The sequence below is a fragment of the Protopterus annectens genome, chromosome 2.part0 (assembly GCF_019279795.1).
Source record: "Protopterus annectens isolate FY-2018-M chromosome 2.part0, PAN1.0, whole genome shotgun sequence".
Taxonomy (NCBI): domain Eukaryota; kingdom Metazoa; phylum Chordata; order Ceratodontiformes; family Protopteridae; genus Protopterus; species Protopterus annectens.
The window spans coordinates 1720116946-1720144436 of NC_056728.1; the positions used below are offsets into that span (position 1 = coordinate 1720116946).

Genomic DNA, 27491 nt, shown 5'->3' on the forward strand with positions numbered 1-27491 from the left:
AAATGGGCGGCCTTCATAAATCTCTTTGGAATGTATCCACCACAGTAGAGATTTTATGCAAACCTCAGATAATTTTATTGGATGTCATAGAGATTGTCGATGAAAAGACCATTGCACTGCTAGAATCAACTGAAGAATTCTCATATGAAGACAAGCAGTGGGGTGGTAAAGTTATTGCAGCAGTCATCGACTCTAAGGCTTTGCGTATTCATTTTGTTAGGGGTGAGGGATGAGACAGAACATGACTGACATGTGATTTCAGTGTACGGATTCTGTTTTGAGGCAGAAGAGCTAGGCAACTGACTGTGTCTAGATGAGCCCCTATAAACTCCAAAGCTTGAACTGGTTGAGGTTGGGACTTTACCAGATTTACTGTAATCCTTAAAGATTGAGATAAAAGTAAAAGGTAGTCTCTGGCCTTTTCCAGAAGATGCCTGGTCAGTGGGGTTAGCATCCAGTCATCTAAATATGGAAATGCACTGAATCTGCCCAGTCATAAATGAGCTGCTACCACTGCCATGCATTTGGTGAACACCCAGGGGGCTGTGGTGAGACCAAAGGGCAGGGATCTGAACTGATAATGACCGTCTCCCAGCTGGAAGAGTAAATATCTTTGGCAGGGTCTGTTCATTTTTATATGACAGTACCTGTCCTGAAGCTCTAGACAGCACATTCAGTCGTTCTTCTGAAGGAGAGGTAGAATGGACTGAACCATGACCATCCAAACTTGGAATTCTTTACAAACTGATTCATATAGAGATTTCTTTGACACTAAAAAGAACCTTGAGTAAATTCTGGATCCTCTTTGGTCTGGGGGGACCTCCTGGTTGATTCTTGTCCAACAGCTTTTGAATTTCTAGAGCTCCTTTCTCCCTCTGATTGGGTGGAACACTGGGGAGACTTTTCTCTTCTGTGGAGGAATTTGGGAAAATGGAATGAAGTATCCACTGGATATGATCCTTCCCACCCAAGAAACTTCTGTGATGGCTGTCCAGGCTTTTGGATACAAGGATAAGCACCCCCTGACTGCCTTCAGAAAGGGACATTCAGGTAGTCTTTCAGAAGCGCTAAAAAGGCCTGTCTGAGAAAGAATCCCGAGACTCTTGATTCTGCAGACCCCCTCTGCCATGAGGGTGGCATCTCCTATTATAGTTATTTTCCCCTCTGACTCTGGGGAAAAATCCCCACAGAATTCCTGGAAAGGTCCTTGGGATTTTCTGACCCACGCTTTCTTACCACTACACTGATTCCTGGAAAAGGTTCTTTGTGGGGTAGAAAAGCAGATTCCTGTGGCAGACAGAGTCTTTCCACACTTCTCACTGCAGGAGAGTGTCTCTTTAACTGTTGGTCCAAATAAGAAAGATCCATCAAAGGGAGCATTGATAAATGACACCTTAAAGGGTTCCAAGAAATTACATAACCACATCCAGGCATGTCTCCTAATGGCTATGCCAGAACCAGCAGCCCATGAGGAACCTTCAGCTGCATATGAGAATAACCTCATGAACGCGCTAGTAATGGATTGCGGGGTGGCCAGTCATGAAGAAAAAAAGATTTTTGCTCCTCTACAGACATGGACACTGGGGGGAGAGTTAGAGAGTTCCTTGATTAAGTCCCTCTGTAACCTCATAAAATGTGTCAAATAATTCAGCAACCATAAAGCGAAGGTCCCTGATGCATACACTCACTTCCCAAACCTGTCCAATGCCCTAGACTCCCTGTTAGGGGGCTGGACAGAGGAGCTCTGTTCGATCAGCTCCTTTTTAGTAGCTGCCACAATGACCATGGCATCTACAGGAAGACCCTTTTCCAATGTAACCTGTCTGACGAGGCACTAAGAATCTTGTCCGGGCACTTAGGGATTGGTTCTACAGAGTCTGGTTCCTTCCATGTTCTGCAAGAGAGCATGTTTATCAGCTCATCCACAGATGGGGTAACCCAAGAAGTAGATGGCCCAACACCGAAGGCTTCCAGGAACACTGATTCCTCCTGGGAAGGGTTTTAGGCAGACCAACTACCTTTTTGACAAAGGGTCTCTAATATGTCTCTGAATGAGACATCCTCAGGTGGAGATCTAGGGGACCCTTAACCTTCATCAAAATCAGTGTCCTCTGTGAGGAATTCCTGTGGGGAATACAGGGGCCTCCTCTTCCATGACCTCTTCTGATGGACCTCCTCAGTAGGATGCTCTGAAGAAGTGTCAGAAAAGATGGGAAGTTCCCTACTGGAAACTGCTTGGAAACTCATCTGGGCTGGCTGTCCATGAGGAGTAGAATGAGAGAACTCAGACAAAGGATCTAATGGAAGTTGGTGGCATGGATCCAAACAAGGAGGGGCTGAAGCCAGTCTAGATATAGACAATACCCTCTCCACCACCATGAAGGCCAAAGACCCAGGAGATGCTGACGGCAATCCTACTGGAGCTGAAACTCTCAGATCAGACAGCCCCCATGGCCCCTGAACCTTCACATCTGAAGGGTTAGTTGGAGCCAAGCTATCCAAAGCTGAAACTCCGAGAGGAAGTGACAGCTCCAAAATCTTCGGAGTTGAGGTCAGTCCCTCAGATCTGATGCTGATGCTTCTGCTCCGAAAGCCATCATGCTCCAACAGAGTCAGAGCGGATCAGGTCAGGGAAGTCATTGAAGTCAAGGATTCCAGGACCTTCAGATCTGATGGTTCAACCCTCGAGGCAATCGGATCTGAGGACTCTGAAACAGCTGGTCTGATCAGAGAAGGAGCATGTACAGTTTGTAAGGAAGGCTTAAGGCTCATGGATATGATGGGAGTCAGAGCTGAGAGAACCCCATCTGGATTTGTGTTTTGAGGAACCTCCTCATCATCCTATCCACCTTCGACCCAGAGAGACTCTGGGAGGACCTAACCAAAGATGAAGTGAAAGGTGGACTGGATAACTTTTTTGGGGGGGTCTCCTGAAGAAAGGGAGACCTTACTCTATGACAATCCGGTTCCGGGGAAAATCTTGGTGAATACAGCCAAGGAGACTTGGTGCCAACAGCTTTCGGATCCAAGGTTTTTGGTACCTTTGCAAGAGGCTGACAAGAAAGTACAGATGGAGGAGATATGGAAGAAGAGTGTTTCCTATGCTCCTTAGCCTCCGTAGTCTTCTGAGAGGGGGTGTGAGCCCCTGAAGAAGATGTACCAGCACAGCAAGCTGAAGCCAGAAGTAGTCCTCTAAGTATCAACTTATTTGTAAGATCAGAAATAGCCCTTACATTAAAAGCCGCACAAACAGAGCAGGTGGTATCCAAATGCACATGCCCCAAACAGTACACACGACTTCCTGTGGGCATCAGAATTTGAGATCTTATGCCCACAGGAAGTGCACTTTTTAAAGCTGTTAGGCTCGTCAGCTATACCGAAAACTCACAATTCACAAAAAAAAAAAAAAAAAAAAAAAAGGTAAGCTTGACTGAAGCAGTCACAACAAGATAACCCCCCCCCCCCTTTTTTGTTAGTAGATAAAGAAAAAAAGGTACAGAAAAGAGTTACTACCAACTATTGTAGAAAAGGAATACCTCAGGCCAAAGTAAAGAAAGGAAAATTACCAGCAATGGTAAGCCTAGAGTACCTTAGAGTGGGAAATACATTTGCAAGATATATATATATATATATATATATATATATATATATATATATATATATATATATATATATGTGTGTGTGTGTGTGTGTTTGGGGACAACCAAGGGTCTCAAAGCAACAAAGGCCAGGGCAGGCCGCATTGTGTGAGCAGCCAAACAACAATGTACCTACACAGTCTAAGCTCAAGTTTATTAATCTTTATGTATTAATTAAACATTTCTTAATCACATAAGAGAAGTGGTACACATACACTTTTTAGCCATGACTCAAACCACAAGGGCAAAAGGAAATAAAATGTATAGGCAATTTAGTGAAGCCAACCAGGGTGGCACAGTGGACAGCATTGTCACCTCACAGCAAGAGGTTCCTCAATTCCATTCTCGGCTGTAGTGCCTTCTGTGTGGAGTTTGCATATCCCCTGTGATTGCTTGGGTTTCATCCTGCTGCCGCAGTTTCCTCCCACATTCCAAAGGCATGCAGTAGGTGGATTGGACACTCAAAATTGGCCATAGGTGTAAGCGTGCGTGCAAGGATGTGGTATGGAAGAACTACCACTGCAGGGCTAGCCACCCGGTGGTGTAAAACTTAGCTCTAGATGAGTGTTACTGTTGAAGTGACACCCTGACGCCATGTGCAAAAACAGCAAAAGGGGTTATAAATGGCTGGATGGATTTGTGTAGCCAACCAACAAGCACATTTTTGGAAGCTGGAAGAGAAGAAAACAAGTGTGCCCACAGAAAACCAATGCAGACTGAGTATGTTAGCAGCCACAGGCAGATGAGAGACAGTAGTTATGGCATTTAAAAAGGTCATTATAACCTTAGCTGTTGGCTGTCCATCTCTTACCATTTAGGGAAAATAACAGTGTGATCATGATCCGTGGGTAAGATATGATACGGTCTGAGGTAAGCAAGGGGGGCGAGACCATGGGACCAGAAAATAATTTAAAATGCAGAGGTATTAAGGTATTATTCAGTTTTACCTGCCTGTATGAGCTGCTCAGCTTCTGGCTCCTTTCTGATCTCCTCAAATAGCATGGCCAGTGCAGGCTCAATCTCCCTCAAACTCAGCAAAAATTTCCAAAGAGACAGCGATGATAACATGCGGTTCTTCAGTGCTGCTGACAACAGGACATCTATACCTTCAGTGTCTTCAGTCCCCTTCAGAATTTCTTCAATTACCTGGTAAAACAAAACACAGTTCAATGTATGCTTGTTGTGGTTCCTACTGCCATCTACCATATTATTTTAGGACTCCCTATGTCCAAGCCCTTAGAGGACATACAAATATCATTAAAGTATCATGGTTCATTACCTCAGTCATTTCATTTTTCACATCATTTGTAGTGCACCACAAGTTTGCTAAGGTCAGTTCATTCAAGTGATTAAGAGTATCAGAAGACTTAACAATAACCCCCAGTTTGCAGTTATCCACAAAGTTTGCTTGTCAGAAGTCCTGGTTCTCTGCTTGGAGGTCTAAGAAATAAATGCCAAATAGGAGATCTGTCAGTACATAGCCCTGAGGGACCCTGCAAGTCACTTTAACACTATCAGATGAGACGTATCACACTGTATGTGTTCTGTTTTCCAGCTGGTTAGCAGTCCATCTTAACATGTAAGAGTCAATATTTAAGGCATTTAGTTCTTAATGATGCCAGCATGGAAGACGATGTTGAAGGCCTTAGTTAAGTCAAGATGAGCTGCGTGCATTGTATGACTGCTGTCTACAGTCTTCCTACCTCTCTCAAAGAAGTTTACCTGGTTTAGGAGACAGGCTAATAAGATTATTAATACTGTGATTTATGAGGTCTTTAATAATATGTTCCCTAGCTTTACAAATGGGGCTTGTATGGCTGATGTGTCTATAGCTGCCCAGGTCGGTACTAAGGCCACCCTCACAGAAAGGCATGACTAGTGACGTACACCACATTTCTAGGACAAAACTGGAATTGAAACTTGGGTTAAACAGATTAAGAAATGGTCATGATAGAGCATGTTTTACACTATTTAATAATCAGCCTGGTGCATTAATTCCATGGAGGAGGTAGTTTTGGACTTGGATAGTACTTTCAGTACAAGATCTTTAGTAATAATTGAAGAAAGGTTAGGGATACTGATATTTCTGGCACTGAATAGAAGTCTCAGGAGTAAAGTTGGCACCAAATCTGCTTGTGAGAACAATGGCAAAGTGTAGTGGATCAGAATAAGAGGCATTACTATGAACATGTTCAGATAACTGTAGGGAATTGTCCCTTAGTTTTCTAACATAGCTGAGGAAGGATTATAATTATCCATTGCCTCAGAGACCAACCTAACTTCATGGGTTCTTTCAGTGGACCTGACAGTTTGTTTGTTTGTGTCTTTCGGCTTTTCCCGGTTAGGGGTCGCCACAGCGGAACTCCGGTCTGCTAATGATTGGTAGTGGATTTTTACGTACCGGGTTACCAGCCCTGACACACAACCATTCACGTATGCCTCCACACAGAAGACGCTCTAGCTGAGAATCGAACGGGACAACATCTTGTTATGAGGCGACAACGCTACCGCAGCACCACCACCGCAGTCAGTGGACCTGACAGTATTTTTCATTTTTTTTGGTAATATTTATGATATGAACTTTGTTGGGGGCTAAATCTGCTTTATAATTTGAGGAGCCTTTTCCTTTTGGTTTAGGATAATTTATGGTAGTGGGTCAGAGGAGTAGTTTGTTTTTAAATTTCGGGTCTATATCATGTTGTCGAACTTTTAAAAGTTCGAACGTCATGTGGTCGGACACCATATGATCGAATTTTTTAAAAGTTTGAACGTTTCAATGGAGATCTCTGTACAATGCGGAATGGGAAGATTTCCCTTTTCTGCACTGTAGTGCAATCTCAGAGTTGGTATATTTAAAGAGTGGGGGGTGCAGGGGGCTTGCCCCCCAGCTTAAACCATTCAGGTAGTTTTTTTCTTTGGTTTATTTTTTTATTACAATTTCAAACTTTTAAAAGTTCGATCATATTGCTGTCGACCATATGACGTTCGAACTTTTAAAAGTTTGATTATGTAATATAGACAATTAAATTTCCCATGACAGCTTGTTCTAGTAAGAAATGATTGTGCTATACATTTTTAAGTGGGAGTAGAGTGTCTTGTTGAAAGTAGCTGTTTTATCAGGGTTGGAAGCGGTAAATTTGTAAGTAAATTTTGATATTTCCTTAGACAGCAGGTTGAAGTTAGCACATGGGTAATCCATAAAGTTAGTGAGGTTTACAATAGGGGCTTTTGGACGTTTGAATGTGAAGATCACAAGTTTGTGGTCAGGACTTCACTGGGGAAGGAAATACTACTGGGTTAGTAAACGATTCAGCCATATTTGTAAAAATCAGATCAAGAATACTGTGACATCTCAAAGGATTAACCAACTGCTCAAGGGAGTTTTTGTACTTTAAATCTAGGAATTTTTTGGCATATCTTATATTGGAGGTATAAGTGTCCCAGTTTAAATTAATTATTCACCCAAATTATTAGAGATTTTTGGCAAGTGGGATATCCCATAGAACACTGGTTAATCTTGCCTGTTCAGCAGGGAACTATTCTGTAACATCCTAATAGCTGAAAAAAAAAGAAGTTATGTCTTACCACAATGTTCCATCTGTGTTGTTCATCTTCTTTCATTCATCATTGATTGGATTCGGTTCCGAGCCCTCAGAACCGAGTCAGCCTTTTTACCAAGCTCGTGCCAGCCAAAAAACTCTTGAGCTAAGTCTCTACCCAGAATGCCCTTCTCCCTGTTACCTCAGATCGAGTTTGCTAGAGAAAAGGAAGTAAAGCCCAGGCCACTTCTGCGCAAATACCCTAGGACACCACTTGGACCCAAAGCGTCCCCCAGGAGCCTTTGGAGGGAGAAGGAGGGTGGGAAGTGATGAATGAAAGAAGATGAACAACTGACAGAATGTTATGGTAAGACATAACCTTTATCTGATGTTGTTCATCTTCTTTCCATTCATCACTGATGGGATGGAATCCCAAGCTACCTTGAGGTCCATGGGCAGCCCTTATGGAAGGACATTCCTGAGTACCATTGAGCCGAAGGCAGCTCTCCCTCTGGATACCAAGTCCAATTTGTAATGATTGATAAAGGTATGAGGCTTAACCCAAGTAGGTGCTGTGCAGATGTCATCCAAGCCCTGGAATGGAAAGCTACAGATGTTGCCATAGATATAGTGGAGTGAGCTTTAACTTTTGGCATAGGTTCGTTACTGAGGGAATAGATGAAACGTATGCAGTCCCTTAGCCATTTTGATAATGCAACCTTGGAAACAGCATCTCCCATTCTGGGCCCAGAAAAGGAGATGAAAAGCTGTTCAGATTTACGGATAGGTTTGGTCCTGTCTAGGTTAAATCTCAGTTGCCTATGTACGTCCAAGGAGTGAAGACAGTACTCTCCTCTATTGGCAAAATTTGGAAAGAACACTGGTAGGTCAATGGTCTGGTTTATGGAGAATTCAGAAACTACTTTGGGGAGGAAGGATGGATTCGTCCGAAGTGATACTCTGTCTTTATGAAACACCAGATAGGGCCTTTTGATACACAATGCCTGCAGCTCCAAGACAAAAACCTTTGGTCAGATTTTACAGCAGGTTCAAATGGTTTTTGAGTCAAAGACTGAAGGACTAAAGTGAAGTTCCATGGTTCCACGGGCTGTCTGACAGGAGGCCTGATTTGAGAAGTCCCCTTGAAGAAGGCCTTGCATAGGCATAAAGAAATAAGAGGGGTGCCAGCTATACCACTGTGGAAATTAGAAACTGCCGCTAGGTGTACTCATACAGTAGAGGCAGAGGCCCCATTATCACAAAACTTAGCTAAGTACTGAAGCACCACAGTTATTGGAGCTGAATACGGGTCTAGCATGTTATCCTTGGACCAGATGGAGAAACTTTTCCATTTATCCTCAATAGTCTTCTAGTGGATGGTTTATGAGAGGCCAGAATGATGTCTCGATCAGGTGAGGAAAGATTAGCTTGCCTGGTGACTAATGGAAGTGGAGAAACCATGCTGTCAGCTTAAGACTGGACAGATTTGGGTGACTCAACCATTGGGGGTGAGTAATCAGGAGGGTCCAGAATCCATGGCGGGTATACTAGGTGAGGCCGAAGGAAGGGGAACTAAACTTGTCAAGGCCAGAAAAGAGCTATGAGGATCACCATCTCAACCGAAGAGCTTTCTTTAGAAATTGTGGAATCAGGGGAATGGGAGGATAAGCGTAAAGAAGTCCCGTGTGCCAATCGTGGATTAGAGCATCTCTCAGGGACTCCCCCTCCGGGGGAAGTAGGGCAAAATAGCTGCTGCACTTGTTGTTCAATGGGGAGGCGAAAAGATCACAGCAAGGCTGGCCCCAGTGATGAACATTTCTGTTGCCACCTTGGGATTGAGGGACCACTCGTGAGGCAGGTGGATGCATCTGCTCAGTTTGTCCACAATTACATTGGAGCTCCCCGGGATATGCATTGCTATCAGAAAGTTGTTGGAAGCTTTCGCCCACTGGCAAATTTTCATGGCTTCTCGACATACAGGGTAGGACTTGGTTCCTCCTTGCTTGCTGATATATCAGACCACTGATATATTGTCTGACTGAACTGCAATTGTCCCGGAAGGGAGAGACAAATGAAAGTCTGCAACACTAACAGCACTGCTCTCAGTTCCAGAACACTGATATGCAGGTGGGCCTCTGAGGTAGACCATGTACCTTGACTGTCTTTCCTTGGAAATGCCCCCTTCCCCCCAACCTGATCAGGGAAGCATTTGCGGTCACAATGGCTCTGGGCTGAGGGGATTGAAATAGGTGACTGCAAAGTTCTACATCTGGCCTCATCCAGCAAAGGAGGTCCTGTCTGCAGGAGTTGGTTATTCAAATCTGGTAACAGAGGGGATGATAGTTTGGGAAGCACTGACAAAGAAGGAGCCATTTCAGGATCTGCATATGTAGCTTTGTTAGAGGCACTATTGGAATTGAAGCTGCCATAGAGCCTAGGGCCTGAAGAACTTCCCTTGCTGAAACTTTTGTTTGAGAGAGTATCACTCAGAGCTGAAGCCTCAATCAGTGGAGTCTGTGAATTGGGAATGATACTAGACAGGACTGGGTATTGAACACTGCTCCAATTAATTCTATTTGTTGTGTAGGAGTAAGGTTTGATTTCTCCCAATGTATCGTTATTCACAACAATTTTTCCAGAGAGAGAGTATAATGCAGTGCTGTTACCAGAAGATGCTCAGTGAGGGCAGTGAGGAGCCAGTCGTCCAGATATGGAAACACATGGAATCCTTGTAGTCTCACGTGAACTGTGACCTCTGCCATGCATTTCATGAACACTCTGGGGGCTGTAGAGAGACTGAATATCAGGGCACGAAATTGATAATGACTGGCCCCTAGCTGGAAGCAAAGCAGGCACCTGGAGCGTTTGTCCATCTTGATGTGGCAGTACGCATCCCGGAGATCTATCAAGCACATCCAATCACCTTCTCTTAAAAAGGGAAGAATGGACTGAACCGTGACCATCCAGAATTTGGTTTGGGTGACAGACTTGTTTAAGCTGCTGAGATCCAAAATTGGTCTCCGGTCCCCATTCTTTTTTGGCACCAAAAAGAATGTTGAGCAAAATCCGGATATGTGTTGGTCTGGTGGGACTGGTTGGATGACTCTTTTTTGAGACAGCTTTATAATCTCTGAAGCTGCTTCTTCCCTTTGACTAGGTGGAACGTCGGGAAGTTTTCTTGGAAGGTTTGGTTGACAAGAGAGGGGAATGGTGTAACCTCTGGTGATGATACTCTGCACCCAATGATCGGTGGTATTAGATTGCCAGGCAGCTTGGTGCAAAGAGAAATGACCCCCAACTGCTTCCAGAGGTAAGCAATCAGGCTGCTCCTCAGGAGCGCTGGTAAGGCTGTTCAGAGAAGGAATCCCTGGAGCCTTGGTTACAAGGACCCCCTCTGCCTCTATAGGGGTGTCTTCTGGAATTATTACCCCCTCTGTCACTGGGGGTATCATCACCACGTGCAGCACGGAAAGGACCCCGAGATTTTTTGTGCCACATTTTTCCACTCCTCTGATTCCTAGAGAAGGTATGTTGAGGATTGGAAAACCACAGGCCTGCGGTAGACAGGGTTTTTCCATCTTGCTCGCACCTAGCTAGCATGTCCTTCACTTTGGAGCCAAAAAGGGATGAAGCTTCAATGGGAGCATTCAAAAAGGAAGACTTGAAGGGGTCCGTGAGGTCACAAATTCGCATCTAGGCATGACGCCTCATGACAATGCCTGAACCAGCTGCTGTAGCCACCCCTTCAGTTGCATGTGAAAGCAACCTCATTTGTGAGTTGGATATCAATTCCAGGGTTGCGAGCTGCGAGGCCACTTTGTCCCCGACCTCATCAGACAACTGTCCTGGAAGCGTCCCAGAGAGTTCGGAGATCAAGTCCCTCTGGAGCCTCGTAAAATGTGCCATATAGTTCAAGGACCATATAGCAATGGTCATTGATGCAAAAACTCGCTTCCCAAGTCTGTCCACCACCCAGGACTCCCTGTTGGGCAGATGGACAGTGGGACTTTCCTCAGCCAAGTCCTTTTTCATGGCCACTGCCACCACCATAGCATCGACTGGTAACCCTTTGGACCAATGCAGGTTCTCCTCAAGAGGGGAAAGAATTTTGTCTGGTCTCCAATGGATCGCTTCAATGGAATCAGGGTTCTTCCAAGCGAGCTGCACGACGAGCTGGAGGAACTCGTCAGAAGGCGGGGTCACCCAAGAGGCACACGGCTGGGCGAGGAAAGCCTGCAGGAACACGGACTCTTCAGACAAAGGGTTGGAGGGCTTCCAGTCACCTCTCTGCTTTAGCATTTCCAGGATGTCTCTGAAGGAGACATCATCAGGAGGTGACTGAGGGGACCCTTCACCATCATCATAATCCATGTCTTGAGTTAAGGACTCCTCAGGTGAGTCCATGTGCTTCCTCTTGCATGTCCTCTTTCGAGGGGGCTCCTCAGTGGGGGTCTCTGAGGAGGACTCGGAAGAGCGGGTTCCCTGAACGGGTGTGTCCTGTGGCTTCTCTGCCCAGTGTCCCACGGGGGGTAGTCTGTGGTAGCTGTAGCTCAGGGGTAGAAAACTGGGGATCTCACATCAAAGGAGTGCTTCCAAAAGCAAGAGTTCTCTCCATCTCGCGGAGGGCAGGCCTGCCCGAAGAGGGATGGGAGCCCAGAACCAAGAAATACAACCATGGGACCGGGGTCATACCCCGCTCTGACGAACCTGCCCCCACGGATGGAGCCTCAAGCAGGATCGGTGTGGACGTGGCTATAGGCACAGAGGATGGAACCGAGGAAAAAGATGGCTCTGAGCCCCTTGCCGAAACGCCTGTACACCAATCCCAAGATTGAAGAAGGACTGGTTCCACAGGAACCTAAAGCCAAAGGGGCAAACTCCGAGCCGGAGGGATGTGCACTATAGGTGCCGAGGTGATGGGTTCCAAGAAGGATGTCGGAGCAGAAGGCTTCGGAACCGAGATGGTTGAAGGAGGAGTGTAAGATGGAGTCTGTGGATAAACCAACCCAAGTCCTAAAGGTGGATGGGTCTTAGAAAGTGTGGGTATCCCTATGGCTAACAACAGCTGGTCCACAAAACGCACCATGTTGTGTTCCAACAGGCTCCTGGTGGATCTAGTGGATACTCCGACGGACAGTCAGGATGTTCAATGAACGGGCTATACACCTGGCCCAGAAATGTATCAATGGAAGGAAGTATCAGGTCCATGGTGCAAGGTCTGCAGTCACCAAAATCTCTAGTTTCGAGACTGGGAGTAAAGTGGTCAAAGCCAGTGCAGTCAGTACAACGCTCTGTGCCAAAGTGGCACTTGGAGTTTAAACGGTTGGTTCCAAAATTGCAACTAACGAAGGAGTCGAAGGTGTGCCCTGAGCCGAAGTGGCCACAGGTGCCGAAGTCGAAGTAGGCGTAGTGAGGCTTACAATCGGTGCCAGAGGCAGGACCGGTGCCGAAGCAGATGCTGGTATCGAACATTTCAAGATGCTCGGAGCCGAGGAAGACTGAGCCGTAGAGGCAGATTTATGCTCTGAAGACAACTTTGGGACATCTGATTTCACAGGCTTGCCCTGATCACCCGATGGTGAGAAGGGAACAGAGTGGGACCTCTTTTTGTCCTTAGTAGGAGGGGTTGAGACCTCCATCGCAGAAATGGCCTCTGAAAAGGGAGACTTGAGTAAGCCTTGCAGTATCAATTTATTGTTGCGCTCATTAAGAGTGCATTGACTGAAACTCTGACAAACGTCACACGGAGGCTGCACTGAAAGGTGGGGCACTCCCAAACAGTATACACAGTCATCATGGGAATCATTATTAAGTAACTTGCCATTACATGAAGCACAATGCTTAAAACCTGAAGTATCCTAATCCGACATCTTGACAGAGAGACACCACAGGCTAACAGTATAATCCAGTTAGAACAAAAGTAAACACCATTCAAAGAAGTCACAATTGTACCAGTACAGTGATATGCAGGAGAGAAAACAGAACCACCTTACTAAAACCAAAGCTGTTAGGAAAGAAAATATCGGCTATGGTATTGAAGGAATACCACAAGGGTAAGGGAGGAAAGGCCATACCAACAATGGTATTTGAAAGTTTGCCAACGGTAAAAATGGATAGAGTAGAGGGGGAAAAAAACAAGGTCAGACAGAAGAAAACACACTAGAACTACTATTCGCTCAATAAAAAATGAAGATATCAAAAATTTTCCACACAAATATCAAATAAAGTTCCACGTAGCTGAGAGCTCGGCTGAAATGCGGCTTTACGGCTATGCAGCAAACAAGATCTGAGGTAACAGGAAGAAGGGCATTCTGGGTAGAGACTTAGTTCGAGAGTTTTTTGGCTGACACGAACATGGTAAAAAGGCAGGCTCGGAACTGAACCCCATCAGTGATGAATGGAAAGAAGATTAACAACATCAGATTGAGGCTTTGCTGAAGGGATCTGTAGTTCAGTAAAGTGTCTGTCTGGCGGTATTTTATGGTCTTTGACAAATATGTAGACACTACCACAGTTGCCAACAGGTCTGAATACAAGAAAAGCAGAAAACCATGGTATGGAGGGAGTGCTTTCTTTACATATAAACCAAGTGTCCTTAACTATGCAAATATGAATGTTTTCCAAGTGCAGTAAAGCCTCTTGATAGGGCATTTTATTGTTCAGACTTCTAATATTCAGAATAGACACATTCATATGCTCACACTTTTAGGGGTGATGACTGAAAAAAGCACTACAGGGGGTAGCAAGGGTTTTAGTCAGCATGAGGGAGCCTTGGAAAGAGAAGTACAAAGCAAGTAAGACTAAAGCATTTAATTCCATCCTAACACATACCAAAGCATCCAAAAAATACACCAGCTACTTATCCAATTCTTAAAGCTAATTATTTTTTATTCAAAGCCATGCATCTGTCTAGGTGAAAAAAGAATTCCATTCAGGACCAATGTCTTACAAGAATTTGAAAAATGCATAGAAAGTTCAAACATATCTTTCGGCATTTCCTTCAAAGTTTCATATTTCAGGACATTCTCCCCTACATGTTTCATGTTATAGTCATATTTGCCAGGGTCGCAAATCCTGACATCAGGACAAGATCACAGGATCATAAGATCATAGGGGAATACTTGGCCCTAAATATAATTTTTAAGTACAGCCAAGACAACTTACTGTACCCCCTCTTTGTCTACCCATTGAGAGTGTAGATTCACTGTGCCTAACGATAGTCAGCTATCACTAGGACACTTCTGATATTTCTGTACTTTTGAGTGATGGCTTTGTAGTGTTTGTCTTCCTAAAGACTCCCTAGAGTTTGTATACATAAAGTGGATGTGGGGTCTACATTTTGCTGAGACTTAGTCCTCTTACTTCTAGGAGGCCTTGGAAGTGATTATTTACTGCTTCAGTATAAGGTGGTGCTGCGATAGTGTTGTCGCCTCACAGTAAGACGCTGTCCGGTTCGATTCTCAGCTAGAGCGTCTTCTGCGTAGAGACATGCGTGAATGGGCATACCTTCGTTGAAGGTTGTGCGTCAGGGCTGGTAACTCAGCACGTAAAAATCAACTACCAATCATTAGCGGACCGGAGTTCCGCTGTGGCAACCTCTAATCGGGAAAAGCCGAAAGACAGAAACAAGTACAAGACATTTTGATGTCATCAGTGAGTATCTCATTCACTCCAGTGGAGCTCAAGAAGTTTGCTCTGTAACTTCCAATGGGTGGAGCCTAAGCCTTTTCACAGAATCAAATTATGTCCTCACTCACATTCCAAACAAATGTTCATCTCTATGGAACCATACAGATTATTAAAGTAGTATAAATGGCAAACTATTCAGCACAAATAATTTTTACAGTGTAGTATTCTTTAGGTTCTAGGCCTCAACCTGAGTTTTATAAGTCGTAGTAAACACAGTAACTATTACATTTGTAATATTTTGTAAACAACTTACAATATTTCGGCAGCCACTGAAGTTACACACATACTCTTTGCAGCATTTTATTAATTTATCTGTGAGTTTTCATATGAGGCTAAGGAGTTCTGTCTGTATTACTTGGCTGTTGAGACATTTAGAAAAATATGAAAGTTATATCTATATAAATATCATAAAAACAACAGTTAATATTTATTTACCTGCACTAAACAGAGGTCAAATATTAATGCAATTGAGTTTGCTATTGTGTAAGCTTAGGATGAAATATTTTAAAACATTGCACATAGCATGGTTTTGAAATTGTTGATGCAAATATCAACAAGAAATATTTGAAGCCTAGAGGCGTCAGTAGGTGTTAACTGCAGACGCACCTGCAGGCATTACTCAGATGTAATGAGGTATAGTAGAGGTGTGTGATGCACACAGGGAATATTTTTAGATGACAGCGTTGTGTCCAACTTGATTTAAGGTTATGTCTCTGAGAAATTCAAGATCACCTGCAAAGTGACACACCAGCGTTGTAGAGTGCAGAGCTCTTGACCATATGAAAACCACTTCCCCTTGGAGACACAATGTTTCTTAAGAGCCTCAATACCCTATGAGACTCTAGCAAGTAAATCCAATAGGACCAAAGGAGCTATGTCAGAAGCCTTGGCCTAAACTGGAGCCCAAAATGTCACCTTAACTGTGAGGAATATATCGGGTTTGAACCAGGAAAATTTCCTGTATTGTCAGGACACAAAAGCCTGAAACTATGCCCATCTCAGCCACTAAGTACGAAAACTTGGAGTTTTAGTTATTCACCCCTGAATTTTGTCATGCTACATAAAATTAGCTGGAACAGCAGGAATACACATAGGAATTTCCTGTGCCACAAGACACAGAATATGTCTACCTCACTTACTCTTCTGCTGTTGAAATGAGCAGAACAGGAGAAACTCCTCAGTCTCAAGTGGAGAACAGCTCCATTTCTGGAGTGCCCTACTTCTGAAAAACCTTGACCAGGTGGTGCTAGAAAGTCAGAGCTCCAAGACAAAGGAATGTCTATGAGATCCCACCGGCTCATTCACTTAATCAGGGATGTGAATTACAGACAGAGTGAAGCCCCTTCTAAGATTAATTGTCAGGTCAGCATCAGAAAAGACTGGTTTGTCTAGCAGAATAAGAAGTAGCTCTATGCCCATGCAAGGCCATCAGAGCCAGGAATGTTGCACTTAGCCAGTTGGCTAAGTTTGGTGAACTCTAAAGTCCACAAGCAAAGGACTCACAATCAGGCTTTGCAATGTGTCTTACAGGAAGACTGCTGGGAATGGCTTGCTATTCTTGGGCCTAACAACAGAAGAAGATCCATGAATATGTGATGGCTCTGAAGCCACTGACAACTAATTGTACACTGCAAGATTCCCATAGTCAGGCATTTAGTTTCAGTATGACACACTAATAATCTTTATGGACAGCATTACAGGGATTATGGCAGGTATTAAGTTTGGGAAGCACACACTGCAGTCAAAGTCTGGATTTTACAACTGACTTTTACCCATTTGGCCACCACCATCACTTCCTGGGTTCTCACTAAATGCAGGAATAATAAACAATGCAGACTACCCACTTCGGTTAAAAGCAACTCTCTGAGCAAAAGTCACAGACCTTTCTCCAATTTATGATGACCTCCAGAGACTGCAATCACAGAAGCATCTACTGATGAGACAGTTTCAGGTAAATTCTTGGATTAGACTGCCAAAATCCAGTTGTCCAGGTACAGGAAGGTAGAGGTGTGTGAGGGTGCTCACTGTAAAAGTAGATACCTGAATAATAAGATTACCACTGCTGCTATGTATTCTACAGGAGGGAGTCAGGCTTCTCAATTGAATTCCAGAGCAGTCAAATATCCCCAGACCAGCACTGGATTACCTTCCCACACTAAGGACGTGCTGTAGAAACTCAGCTGTAAAGACAAAGTAGTCCATATCATCTTCTGTTGTTTGTTTATTCACTTTATTGGTTGATTTGTTGCTTGTTTGTTTATTGCAGGAAAATACCACCAATAAGTATGCCTGAATCCTAACAAGTCCTACCAGAGTAAGTACAATGATCACTCCATGTGCAAAATTTTCACACAAAGAAAGAAAATAAATCTTTTTATAAAAAGCTTGAAATATGTACCATCTTTCCACCATAGTAAACCATAAGCAAGTCACACACAGGTGTAATGAAAAACTAAGATGTGTGCATGCTAGATTCTGCTTAAAAGTTAGCCTTCCTGATGCAGCTATAAAAATAATTGCCATCTCAAGAAAGGAGGCTGATTCTGCAGCAACAGTGCTAAATATCCATGGTTATGGTGAGAACAATCACACAAACTGCATTATGTTCATTATAAGGATCACTACTGCAGTGTATTCTTTATACACAGAAAATGACTAAAGCAGTGAGAAGGTTCCTGGCTCCAGAAATAGTTGGAAGGCTACAACACTCCTTGCAGGACCACAGAAGCAAACCAAGCAATAATTCCAGAATGAATGCACACTTTTGAATCCTTAGAAAATATGTGTCCAAATGTCCAAGTGGCTACTTCCCAAATACTTTGAGACTAGAGATTTCTGAAGAAGTCTGCAGCTGTGAAACCTGACTTGGCTAGCTTCCATTTGCAGTGATGATCATAATAAAATTGAATGCAGTTAGCCAAGTGTTTTGGAAAAATCTAATTTACAGACTATCTACCCTGCCTTACTGGCATAAAAACGATAGTTGATCTGAGAACCAAAAGTCTTTAGTGCTGTCAGTATAGTATAGCCATATGTGAACACCCATGGTGTGAAGAATTCTCTCCACTTTGTTCTAAGGGGTAGGATGAAATGGAGCAAAATGCACTGATTAGAGATTAATCTAAGTATGAAAGAAATGTTGGTCCAGAATGCCACTCTGTTCCTGTGGAGGAGTGCTAAAAGCTCTCTGCATAACAAAAGCTTCTGGGATCCTTTTGATGGGGATAAAAGCCACCATGGAGAGTTTTTTTTACAACAAAATTAAAAAAAAATTGGCAGAACTGGTTAGTTCAAATATATGTGTGAGTGAGTGTGTGTGTGTGTGTGTGTGTGGGGGGGGGGGCTAGTCTGAGGTTTTTCAGACAAAAAAACCTCCTGTGGAGAACTGTTTTAAAGTTGTTTTTGCACCTGCACTTTTAAAGTTTGTCCTGTTTGTTGCATTTACCTGTTGAGGCTACACACTCAAGTGCGCTAGCCTGTGTTACATACTTATTGCATTTTCCTGCTGTTTGTTGCAAAAAAGAAAAAAAACAAAAAAATTACCCTTGTTTCCCGCCTTTCCTGACCTAGAGTAGTCCAAATATAGGCTTTGCTGTATTCTGGACTTTTGGAAAGTTCCTGTATTGCCCATTTCCTTTCTTGGATAAAGGGAGGCTTCTTTGTTCACCAGTGGCAGTGGGGAGCTTAGAGCAGCCTATCTATCCCTGGAGGAGTGTTCCGAGCACAAGAATCTGATAGTCTATTGGCCGTTTTGGGCCAGTTTCTAGCTCTTTCAAGTCCCCCTGTATAAAACCCGCTTTGGCGCAGTTTTTGCGCTTGTTACTACTCAGCCAAGCTCCTCGTGGTCCTGCAGAGTGGTGCTTGCGGCAGAGAGGCTAAAAGAGCGACTGCTAACCTGATAAAAGTGTTTTTTTTTCCTGCTACTACCTGGGCGACTGTCCGATCTAGCTACTCTGCAAGGATTTCTGCTTCTTGAACTGTTTTAAACTGTTTAAAGTTGTTTTTGCACCTGCACTTTTAAAGTTTGTCCTGTTTGTTGCATTTACCTGTTGAGGCTACACACTGAAGTGCGCTAGCCTGTGTTACATATTTATTGCATTTTCCTGCTGTTTGTTGCAAAAAAGAAAAAAAACAAAACAATTATCCTGGTTTCCCATCTTTCCTGACCTAGAGTAGTCCAAATACAGGCTTTGCTGTATTCTGGACTTTTGGAAAGTTCCTGTGTTGCCCATTTACTTTCTTGGATAAAGGGAGGCTTCTTTGTTCACCAGTGGCAGTGGGGAGCTTAGAGCAGCCTATCTATCCCTGGAGGAGTGTTCCCAGCACACAAATCTGGTAGTCTATTGGCCGTTTTGGGCCAATTTCTAGCTCTTTCACGTCCCCCTGTATAAAAGCCGCTTTGGCACGGCTTTGCGCATAGCGCAGCATCGGGCAGCTCCGCTTAATTGGGTTTAAACCATTCTCGGCTCCACAAAGTCTGCTCTTCACTTTTTCCCTTAGAACTGATCTAGTTCTCATAATAAACACCCTATTCCTACTCTAAAGCCTGGCACTTGCTCACTAAAACAATTATATAAGTCAGCACTAAAAAATTAAAAGCACTACACCCTCACAAACTCCCCTTGAGTCCCTTGTTCCCCAATGGCCCTTTTTTTTCAATTATAAAGGAATTCCCAATACTATTCTAGTATGTCCAAAGGTCAGTTGTCAATCTCCTCTCCGGTCCAGCTGGTGAATCTGGGAATCTTGAGGCAATGTTACAACTGCCTTATGTACACAGTCAACCCTCTCCTCCTCCCAACAAATTCCAACACATGTGAGAGATGCAACAATATAGTCAAACTGGAGGCTAAGCTCTCTCAACTCAGTACTGGCATAACCAGTCAGGAGGAGAAGGAAACCACACTCACTACAATTCCAGTCTCACATAGACCTACCACGACAGCAAACTAAACACATAAACACACAAAAACATACTCGGAGGCTCAAAATAAAAATCTGCCTAAGCAGCAGAGACCTCCAAAGCAGACACCCAAGCAACCGCTACCCCAAAACAAAACACGTGCAACACACAGCTCACAAAGCCAGTGTGCCGAACAGTCACAGCCCTTAAGGCTAAACAACACACCTGATACACTTGTAATAGGTGACTCTATCGTCAGGCACACTGACGTCCCGCTCACCAGGCTGAACAAGGAGAAGGTCACGGTGAGCTGCCTGTCGGGTGCTACGATCTGCCACATAACACAAGCACTCAGGTCACTCCAAGGCAAGTACAAACATGACTCAGTCATTGTCCATGCTGCTGTGAATGACCTGAGACGTACCTCCCTGGACTACATGAAAAGAGACATACAGGAGCTCTCTTAGCATGTAGCCCAGGCTGGTATGACCCTGACCTTGAGTAGCATCTTACCCTCACCAAGAATGATGCCACAATATGAAGACAAGATGATCAATTTCAACAATTGGCTTAAGTATTGGTGTCATTCAAAGAGGATCCAATGCCTGTCAGCCTGGGATGACATGCTCGACAAGCCACGATGCTTCGCTAGGGACGGCTTGCACCTGTCACCCCTGGGCTTTCGGATATTGGCAAAGGCTCTTGCCACCCCCATAGTGCCTTTTTTAGGCAAGGCTCAAAAGACAAACCCGCCTCCATAGGTATCACAAGGGATAAGAAACTAAGAGTAATGCTACTCAACGCCAGAAGTCTAAACCTCAAGATGCACGTACTCGAAACTCTCCTTCGCATGGAGAACATCGATATCTGTGCAGTAACAGAAACCTAGTTCAAGGCTCCCGAGAGCACCCCAGCACTACTAGGTTATACCTCATACCATGCTTTTCAGCCCCAAAACTTGGACCAAACCACAAAAGGAGGGGGAGTATCAATATTCGTCAAAGATACCCACACCTCCAGGTTGGTGGCACAGCACGAAGCATCAGAGACTATCCATGTGCAACTAACAGTGGGTAAAACTGCCTTCCAGTTTATAGCCTGCTACAGACCACCCTCCCAAACCCAGGAACCCCACTTGGCCTTCCTGAGAACACTGGAAAATATGAAGGTCTCCCCAAACACCATTATATTGGGCGACTTCAACTACCCAAACATAGACTGGGAGCATTACTCTAGCTCCAACACCCTAGCCCAAAGGTTCCTAGAATTTATAAACTCAAATGCTATGGAACAACTTGGTACCACTCCCACAAGAGGGGAAAACATACTGGACCTGATCATCACCAACATGGGGGCTCTATGCTCCAGACTAGAAGTGTAACCCTCACTGGTAAGATCAGACCATAAACTAATCTCACTGGATATTCACATCCCAACCCCACCCCCTGCCCAGAAAACCACAGTGAAAAACTTCTCTAAAGCAAATTTCACACTCCTCAAAACCAAGGTGGAATCCTTCAAAGCCCCCGGGCCTGTGGAAAATACGTCCCAGACCGCAGAATCCTTTATAAACGCATTCTATGAACACCTTCAGGAATGCATGGATCATGCAATCCCAAATAAAACCAAGACCCAATCCTCCAAAGGCAGGCGTCCTGTCTGGTGGACCCCAGCCATAAACAAACTATACAATAGAAGGAGGAAGCTACTACATGATAGAGCAAAATCCCAAAAAGGGAAGGCATCTCTCATAAAATCATCTAAGGCCAGCTTCGAGAGAAAAATTGCACAGGACACTAAGGATAATCACAAGGCATTCTTTAGTTATGTTAGGAACCTGGGTGGGAATTCCCAGATATGCTCAGAATTAGTCCAAAATGACAAAAAATACACCGAACCCACAGACATTACCAACATCCTAGCTGACAGGTTCAGCGCAAACTTCTCCCTCCCACCAAAAGGGCAAATATCTATCCCAGCAGAGTGCTGCCCCCTGACATCTCAGATGCTCAGGTAAGAGCCGCCCTCTCCAAAGCAAAAAACACAGCATCAATGGGACCAGACGGTGTCCCGGGCTGCGTCCTACATGAACTCCAAGAAGAGCTAAACCCAAACATAAAACTACAATCTCAGCCTTACTACAGGACATGTACCCAAAGAGTGGCGTACAGCAACAGTGGTCCCTCTCCACAAAGGTGGTGCCTCAACGGATCCTGGAAACTATCGCCCCATAAGCCTGACTAGCTTGGTCTGCAAAGCTATGGAAAGGATCATCATGGACCTCATAAATAAAGATATTGGGGACCTACAGACACTGGATCCTACCCAGTTCGGCTTTGTTAAGGGCAGATCCTGCCTCTTAAACCTGGTCGATTTCTTTGAAACAGTCGCCAAGGCCATTGATGAGGGGAAGGTGGTCCACACAGCCTACCTGGACCTCGCAAAAGCCTTCGATACAATACCCCACTTGGGCATTACAGATAAGCTCACCAGCTTAAATATAAACCCCTATGTCACTAGATGGGTTGCAAACTGGCTCAAGGACAGAACCCACATGGTTAGAATTGCTGGAGCCATGTCAGACTCCAAACCAGTTACAACTGGCGTCCCACAAGGCTCAGTCCTGGGACCTCTCTTTTTCGGTATATATTTCTCGGAGGTACAGGCCAACATGGAAGGACTGTGGCTGACCAAGTTCGCAGATGACTGCAAACTAGGTGCTATAATCGACTCTCCAGCCGACACAAGCATCCTACAAAAGGGCCTCATAGAAACAGACAACTGGTGCCAGAGCCATGGCCTGAAGCTAAATGCCAAAAAGTGTATAGTCATCCCCTTTCGCAAAAACAAAGTGCCCACAAATTACCACATAGGTGGTAATCCATTAAGTACAGAAGAAATAATTAGGGACCTGGGGACCCAAGTTGATAGCACGTGGCTAAAGTGGTTAGAAAAACATTTTATATAGCCCACCTAATCATGAAGGGATTCACATCTAGATCAGGGGAGGTTATCGTGCCTCTTTACTCATCCCTCATCAAGCCCATAAGTGAGTACAATGCCCCTTTTGGGATGTACCTTACCAGACACCTGCAGCAACTGGAAAGACCCCAAAAGTACCTCACCAAGAGGATCAAAGGGCTCAAACAGATGCCATATGCTGCCCGGTTAAAGAAACTCCAGCTCTACTCAGTGGCATACCGCCTGCTCAGAGGCGATCTGTGCCTGACGCATAAAGCCATGTCCAACCCGGAATTAATGGACATGCTGCACCTCAGAAAATCCAAATCGAGCTACACACTTGAGAGACTTGAACCTCAGCACTGAAATAAATAGGACATGCTGGAGGGACAGATTCATAACCCAGAGGCTCCCTTCACTCTGGAATAAAATCCCAGTCCAGGTTAGGCAGAGTCCCTCATTGACTCTCTTCAAGAGGAATCTTGATGAGTGGATGGGAGATCGTAGGTTTACCCCGGGTATCACTTCTGTGTCACTGTTAGACAGAGGCACAGAATACTAACCTCGAAAAAGGGCATAGCAAAATTCATTTAAAATGGGTGGCGAAAGCCAAACACACTCTAGCTAGGCTTATAAATGCCCTAGGGCAGATAGCCTAGTATGAACCTGTGAACCTATGAACAGGTCTTCTGCAGGGTCTCAAGTGAAGGGTACCCCTTAGAAACATATAATAGCAGACCTGACAGAAAGTGCAGAATCCAGTGGAAGATAATGTGAAATGGAAGAAAGATACTGTTAGACACAGACATAGGCAACTCTTCAGAGAGATACTGCAGCACCACAGAAATTCAGGAAGCAGACGATGTATATACTTTTCAGTATACCACACTAAGAATCCTTTCCATTTAGCCATACAAGTCTTATGACCTCTCATAAAATGAAGATAATTTCTGGGGAACAAGTGATTATAAATTATTAACCTGAAATTGTTTATACTTTGAGCCTGATACTCCTGGAACTGGAGTGGGTGAAGGGTTTCTTTTTCTGGGTTAGCAGAATGCACTGGCGAGAAAGTGCTAAGAGATTCTCCTTTTTTAATCAATTGAGAGAACTATGCTTGTCTTGACCAAATCATCTTTACCCTTCTCTTCTTTCATACTACTGGAATGTAAAATGCATATGAATGCATATGAAGGCATAAAATAGACCCAGATTTTAATTAACAGTGAAAAAGAACATCTGCAGTTGTTGATTGCATGGGCAACCTCACACCCTTTCCATGAAGATGATCCTGTTTTTCCAGCTTCCATTCATATATGTACCTCAAGGATATTCTCAGGTGAGCTACAGCTAAATTCTAGCCACTGAGGATGTAGACAACTTGTACATTAATACCCATGTTAATGGCTAGGTCCAAAAATTGTACAGGCAACCTGCAAATGGGCACAGACAAAGTTGCATTGTTTGTTGTTACCTTCAGGATGCCTTGTATGAGAAGCGACTTAAATACCTGGAGAGCATAAATGAAGAACATCACTTTCTATATGTTTACATTCTTGCTCCTGACCTTGAGCCAGATGCCTTGTATTTTGAGAAGAGCATTATATACCTCCACATACACAGTTCATTGTACAGTGTAAAATGCAGACCACAGCTAGTTAACAAGTGACTGTGCAGTACTAACCTGAAATCATCCATGCTTTGAGCCTGACACTGTTTAGAATGGGTTGAATCAAGAAACCCTCTTGTTAGATCACCATAGTTTAGTAGGAGGGAATATTTAATGAATCATCGTGGCTCATTTAAACTAGCAGAGAGAATGTGAAGACAGATTTGGTGAGGCTTGCTACCCAAACTAATCCCTGGGATAATTTCTTAACATTAATGTTTTTTCCAGAAAGTCATACATTTAAGTGTGCATTAAAGGATCATTTTTCAATGCAGTGAAAATGTAGTTGTGCAACTTAAAACATTGTATGGTACTGTTTTTTCAATATGTGCTTTTTTATCTTAAGGAAATCAAAATTAAGCTACTCTGTTCTGTTCCCTCTGCTCTTTCCAGTGCCTTACTATATGTGTACTTTATTAAAATATATGATTCAAATATGTTATTAGTTACAGATAAGTTGTATTAGCTCCATCAGGTCAGACTTCAGTATTGCATCTCTATTGTTAAATGCCTTGTTTTCATTTTAAAATTTCAACATTTGCTTATCAATCAGTTTTATGTACTTAATTAGTTTAGGTCACATTGTGTTTTGTATGTGATAGGGCATTTCTTCCCAGGACTCTACTGAAAATAGAGTTTCTAAGTAAAGATATTCCAGGGTCAACAAATGCAACCAAATCAATATGTGGTCTGATTCAGATGCAAGATGGAGAAGGGTAGGCTTGGGTGTGCACTGACCTGTGCTGCCCACTAGCAAAGTTCATTTTTAATGGAGGGGGCTAAAGGTATTTGTACCTCCAAATGCAGAAACCATTGTTCCCACATATTATTGAGGTACCAATGAATTTTCTTCATGAAGGTTTGCAAAGAATACCACCAAAATGGATGCTGATGTGTATCATTCGGGAAAATTCTAGCTGTTAGATATGCCTTTTGGTAGACCCGGTTTTCAAAAAGAAATAAGTCACTAGAAAGTTTGTCTTGTGAAACTGACATAATGCAGGTCTTAGTGTTTAGAGCCATTCCTAGAAAGGTCTTAATCTGTGATGGTGTTAAGCTTCACTTCTGGAGGTTGAAGGTGATTCCAATTTGCAACTTACTGAAGACTCAGGGTACAGTGGAAACACTAATGGGAAAATAAATGCACTGATAATAGGAGCTTGCCAAAGTGAAACTCAGATACAGCTTGTAGGCCCTGTAAATAGAAATGTAGATGTAAGCACTCTTCTTCACCAAGGTCATCACAAGGCATCCTTTAACAAACAACAAAAAAGAAAAAGAGACTGTAAGGTGAGTATTCTGAACTTGCCTGGGAAGGAAAGGCCCACGATGTCTTATGAGATACCAGGAGCAGTCCTGAAAAAATATATATATATTTTTTTAACTATGGAACTACGTATGGCTCAGTACAGTGCTGAGTCAAAGCAGAGAAGGTCAAGAGCAACTGGTTGTTGGGTAGAGAAAGCAATCCCAGAAATGTGGTAAACTTCACAAATTCTGTAGTGCAGCCTGATGTTATGCTCTATCTTTCCCACTTGTCCAGAGTGAAGAGTAACAGTTTTTTTTTTCCTAGTACCGGTCTTCGACCTTTCAGAGGACTTGGATGGATAAAGAGGAGAGAAAGAAGAGAAGGTGGTCACAGCTGGCATCTACACACAATGTTTGAAGGAGATCTGCCCTCCAGTTTCCTGCCTTGCAGCTTAGGACCGTTTATCCCTTTATACCTACTGTCTTTTCTCATACAGTCTTTTCCGTTTGCTATGGTCTGTCCTTGTCTGCTTTCTGTAAAAATGTCAGTGTTAGGTTGGAGAGTTTCTGGAAATGGTGTGATGGAGAAAGAGCTGTGCTTATATTGTATAGGCTTGCCCTTCACCGGGACAATGATTTTTGGTTTTCAAAAAAATTTATTTTAATTTTCCTGAATCCAGGAATTATACCTGAGATTTTTAAAGTAATTTAAATATAATTTCCAGTCGTTTCATTATAATTTTCTTCTACATTAGTATATATTGAAATTTAAAACAGATTACAGGCACAAAATGCTCAATACACAAGTTGACAATGCTATAAATAATAAATATGAGCAGAAATACGTCATGGTGAATTAGTTTTCTGGCCTAAAGTGCCAAATTCAGTGAAAATCCCATGTTTTTTTTTTCAGTTCTCAGACAGTCCAAGTTTGGGATTTACTGGTACTTTCTCAGAAAAATGGAAAATCAGTGTCCCTGTGGGCCTTCTGTATTTTTGAATATCCTCAGAAGGAGGAGGGTTTAAAAGGTTCTCCATGTCAGTTGGAGCATTGAAAAGATTACTTTTTTTTATCTTTTGTAGCAACTCTTCAACTTTCTTCAGGAGCCATGCCTGAAACTCACAGATCTTCTATAATGCATGCCTTGCATCACTTATCTGGATGTCTTTGTCTCTTTTTGTCTTCTTTCTCCCAAATCTTCTTTACCAAATTGCCATCTGCTTTCCTGCACGTGACTGAACCACTACAATCTGTTCTCCTTGACCATCTCTGCAACTGGAGCTGCTTAGGCTTCTGCCCTAATGGCCTCATTTTCTGTCTGTCCCACAGTGTGCCACCTAATTTCTTCATCTGTCCTACAGTGTGCATCCTACTACCCATCTCGGGCACTTCATCGCCATCATTAAAAGTTTCTTCAGCTGCTCTGCATTCACTGTTCAGGTTTATGTGCCATACAGAAGAACAGGTCACACTAGTGTTTTGTACACCTTACGTTTCAGCTTCTTTGGCATTATTCTGCCACACATTACCCCTCACACTCTGTGCCAGTTGGCTGCAACTCCTGTGATTCTAGCTTTGACTTCCTCATTCAGACTTTTCTTCTCAACCACCCTTCCCAGATACTTGAAGCTGTTAACTTGTTCCACTGTCTTTCCTTCTATCTCACTTTTAAGCTCGTTATTGCTGTAACTACCTCTGATTTCTTCCACTTGCTTGTGTAACCAGTGAAGATATGCATTCATTTTCATTCTATGTGCCTTTGGTTCTATATTTCATTTCACTGTCACTTGATGAAAAACCTGTTTATAGTCCGTAGTGCCACATTATCTGCATACAGCAACCT

At 43.5% G+C, this 27491-nt stretch overlaps 1 protein-coding gene across 1 annotated transcript in view; it reads right to left on the minus strand.

The window, feature by feature from the left end:
• The window catches only part of ZBTB40 (zinc finger and BTB domain containing 40), a 919023-nt gene that overhangs the window by 394762 nt on the left and 496770 nt on the right, over positions 1-27491 (minus strand). Inside the window, exon 10 of the mRNA XM_044060434.1 lies at positions 4586-4784. Coding sequence (XP_043916369.1) covers positions 4586-4784 — 199 coding nt within the window. The remainder of the gene's footprint in view (positions 1-4585; positions 4785-27491) is intronic.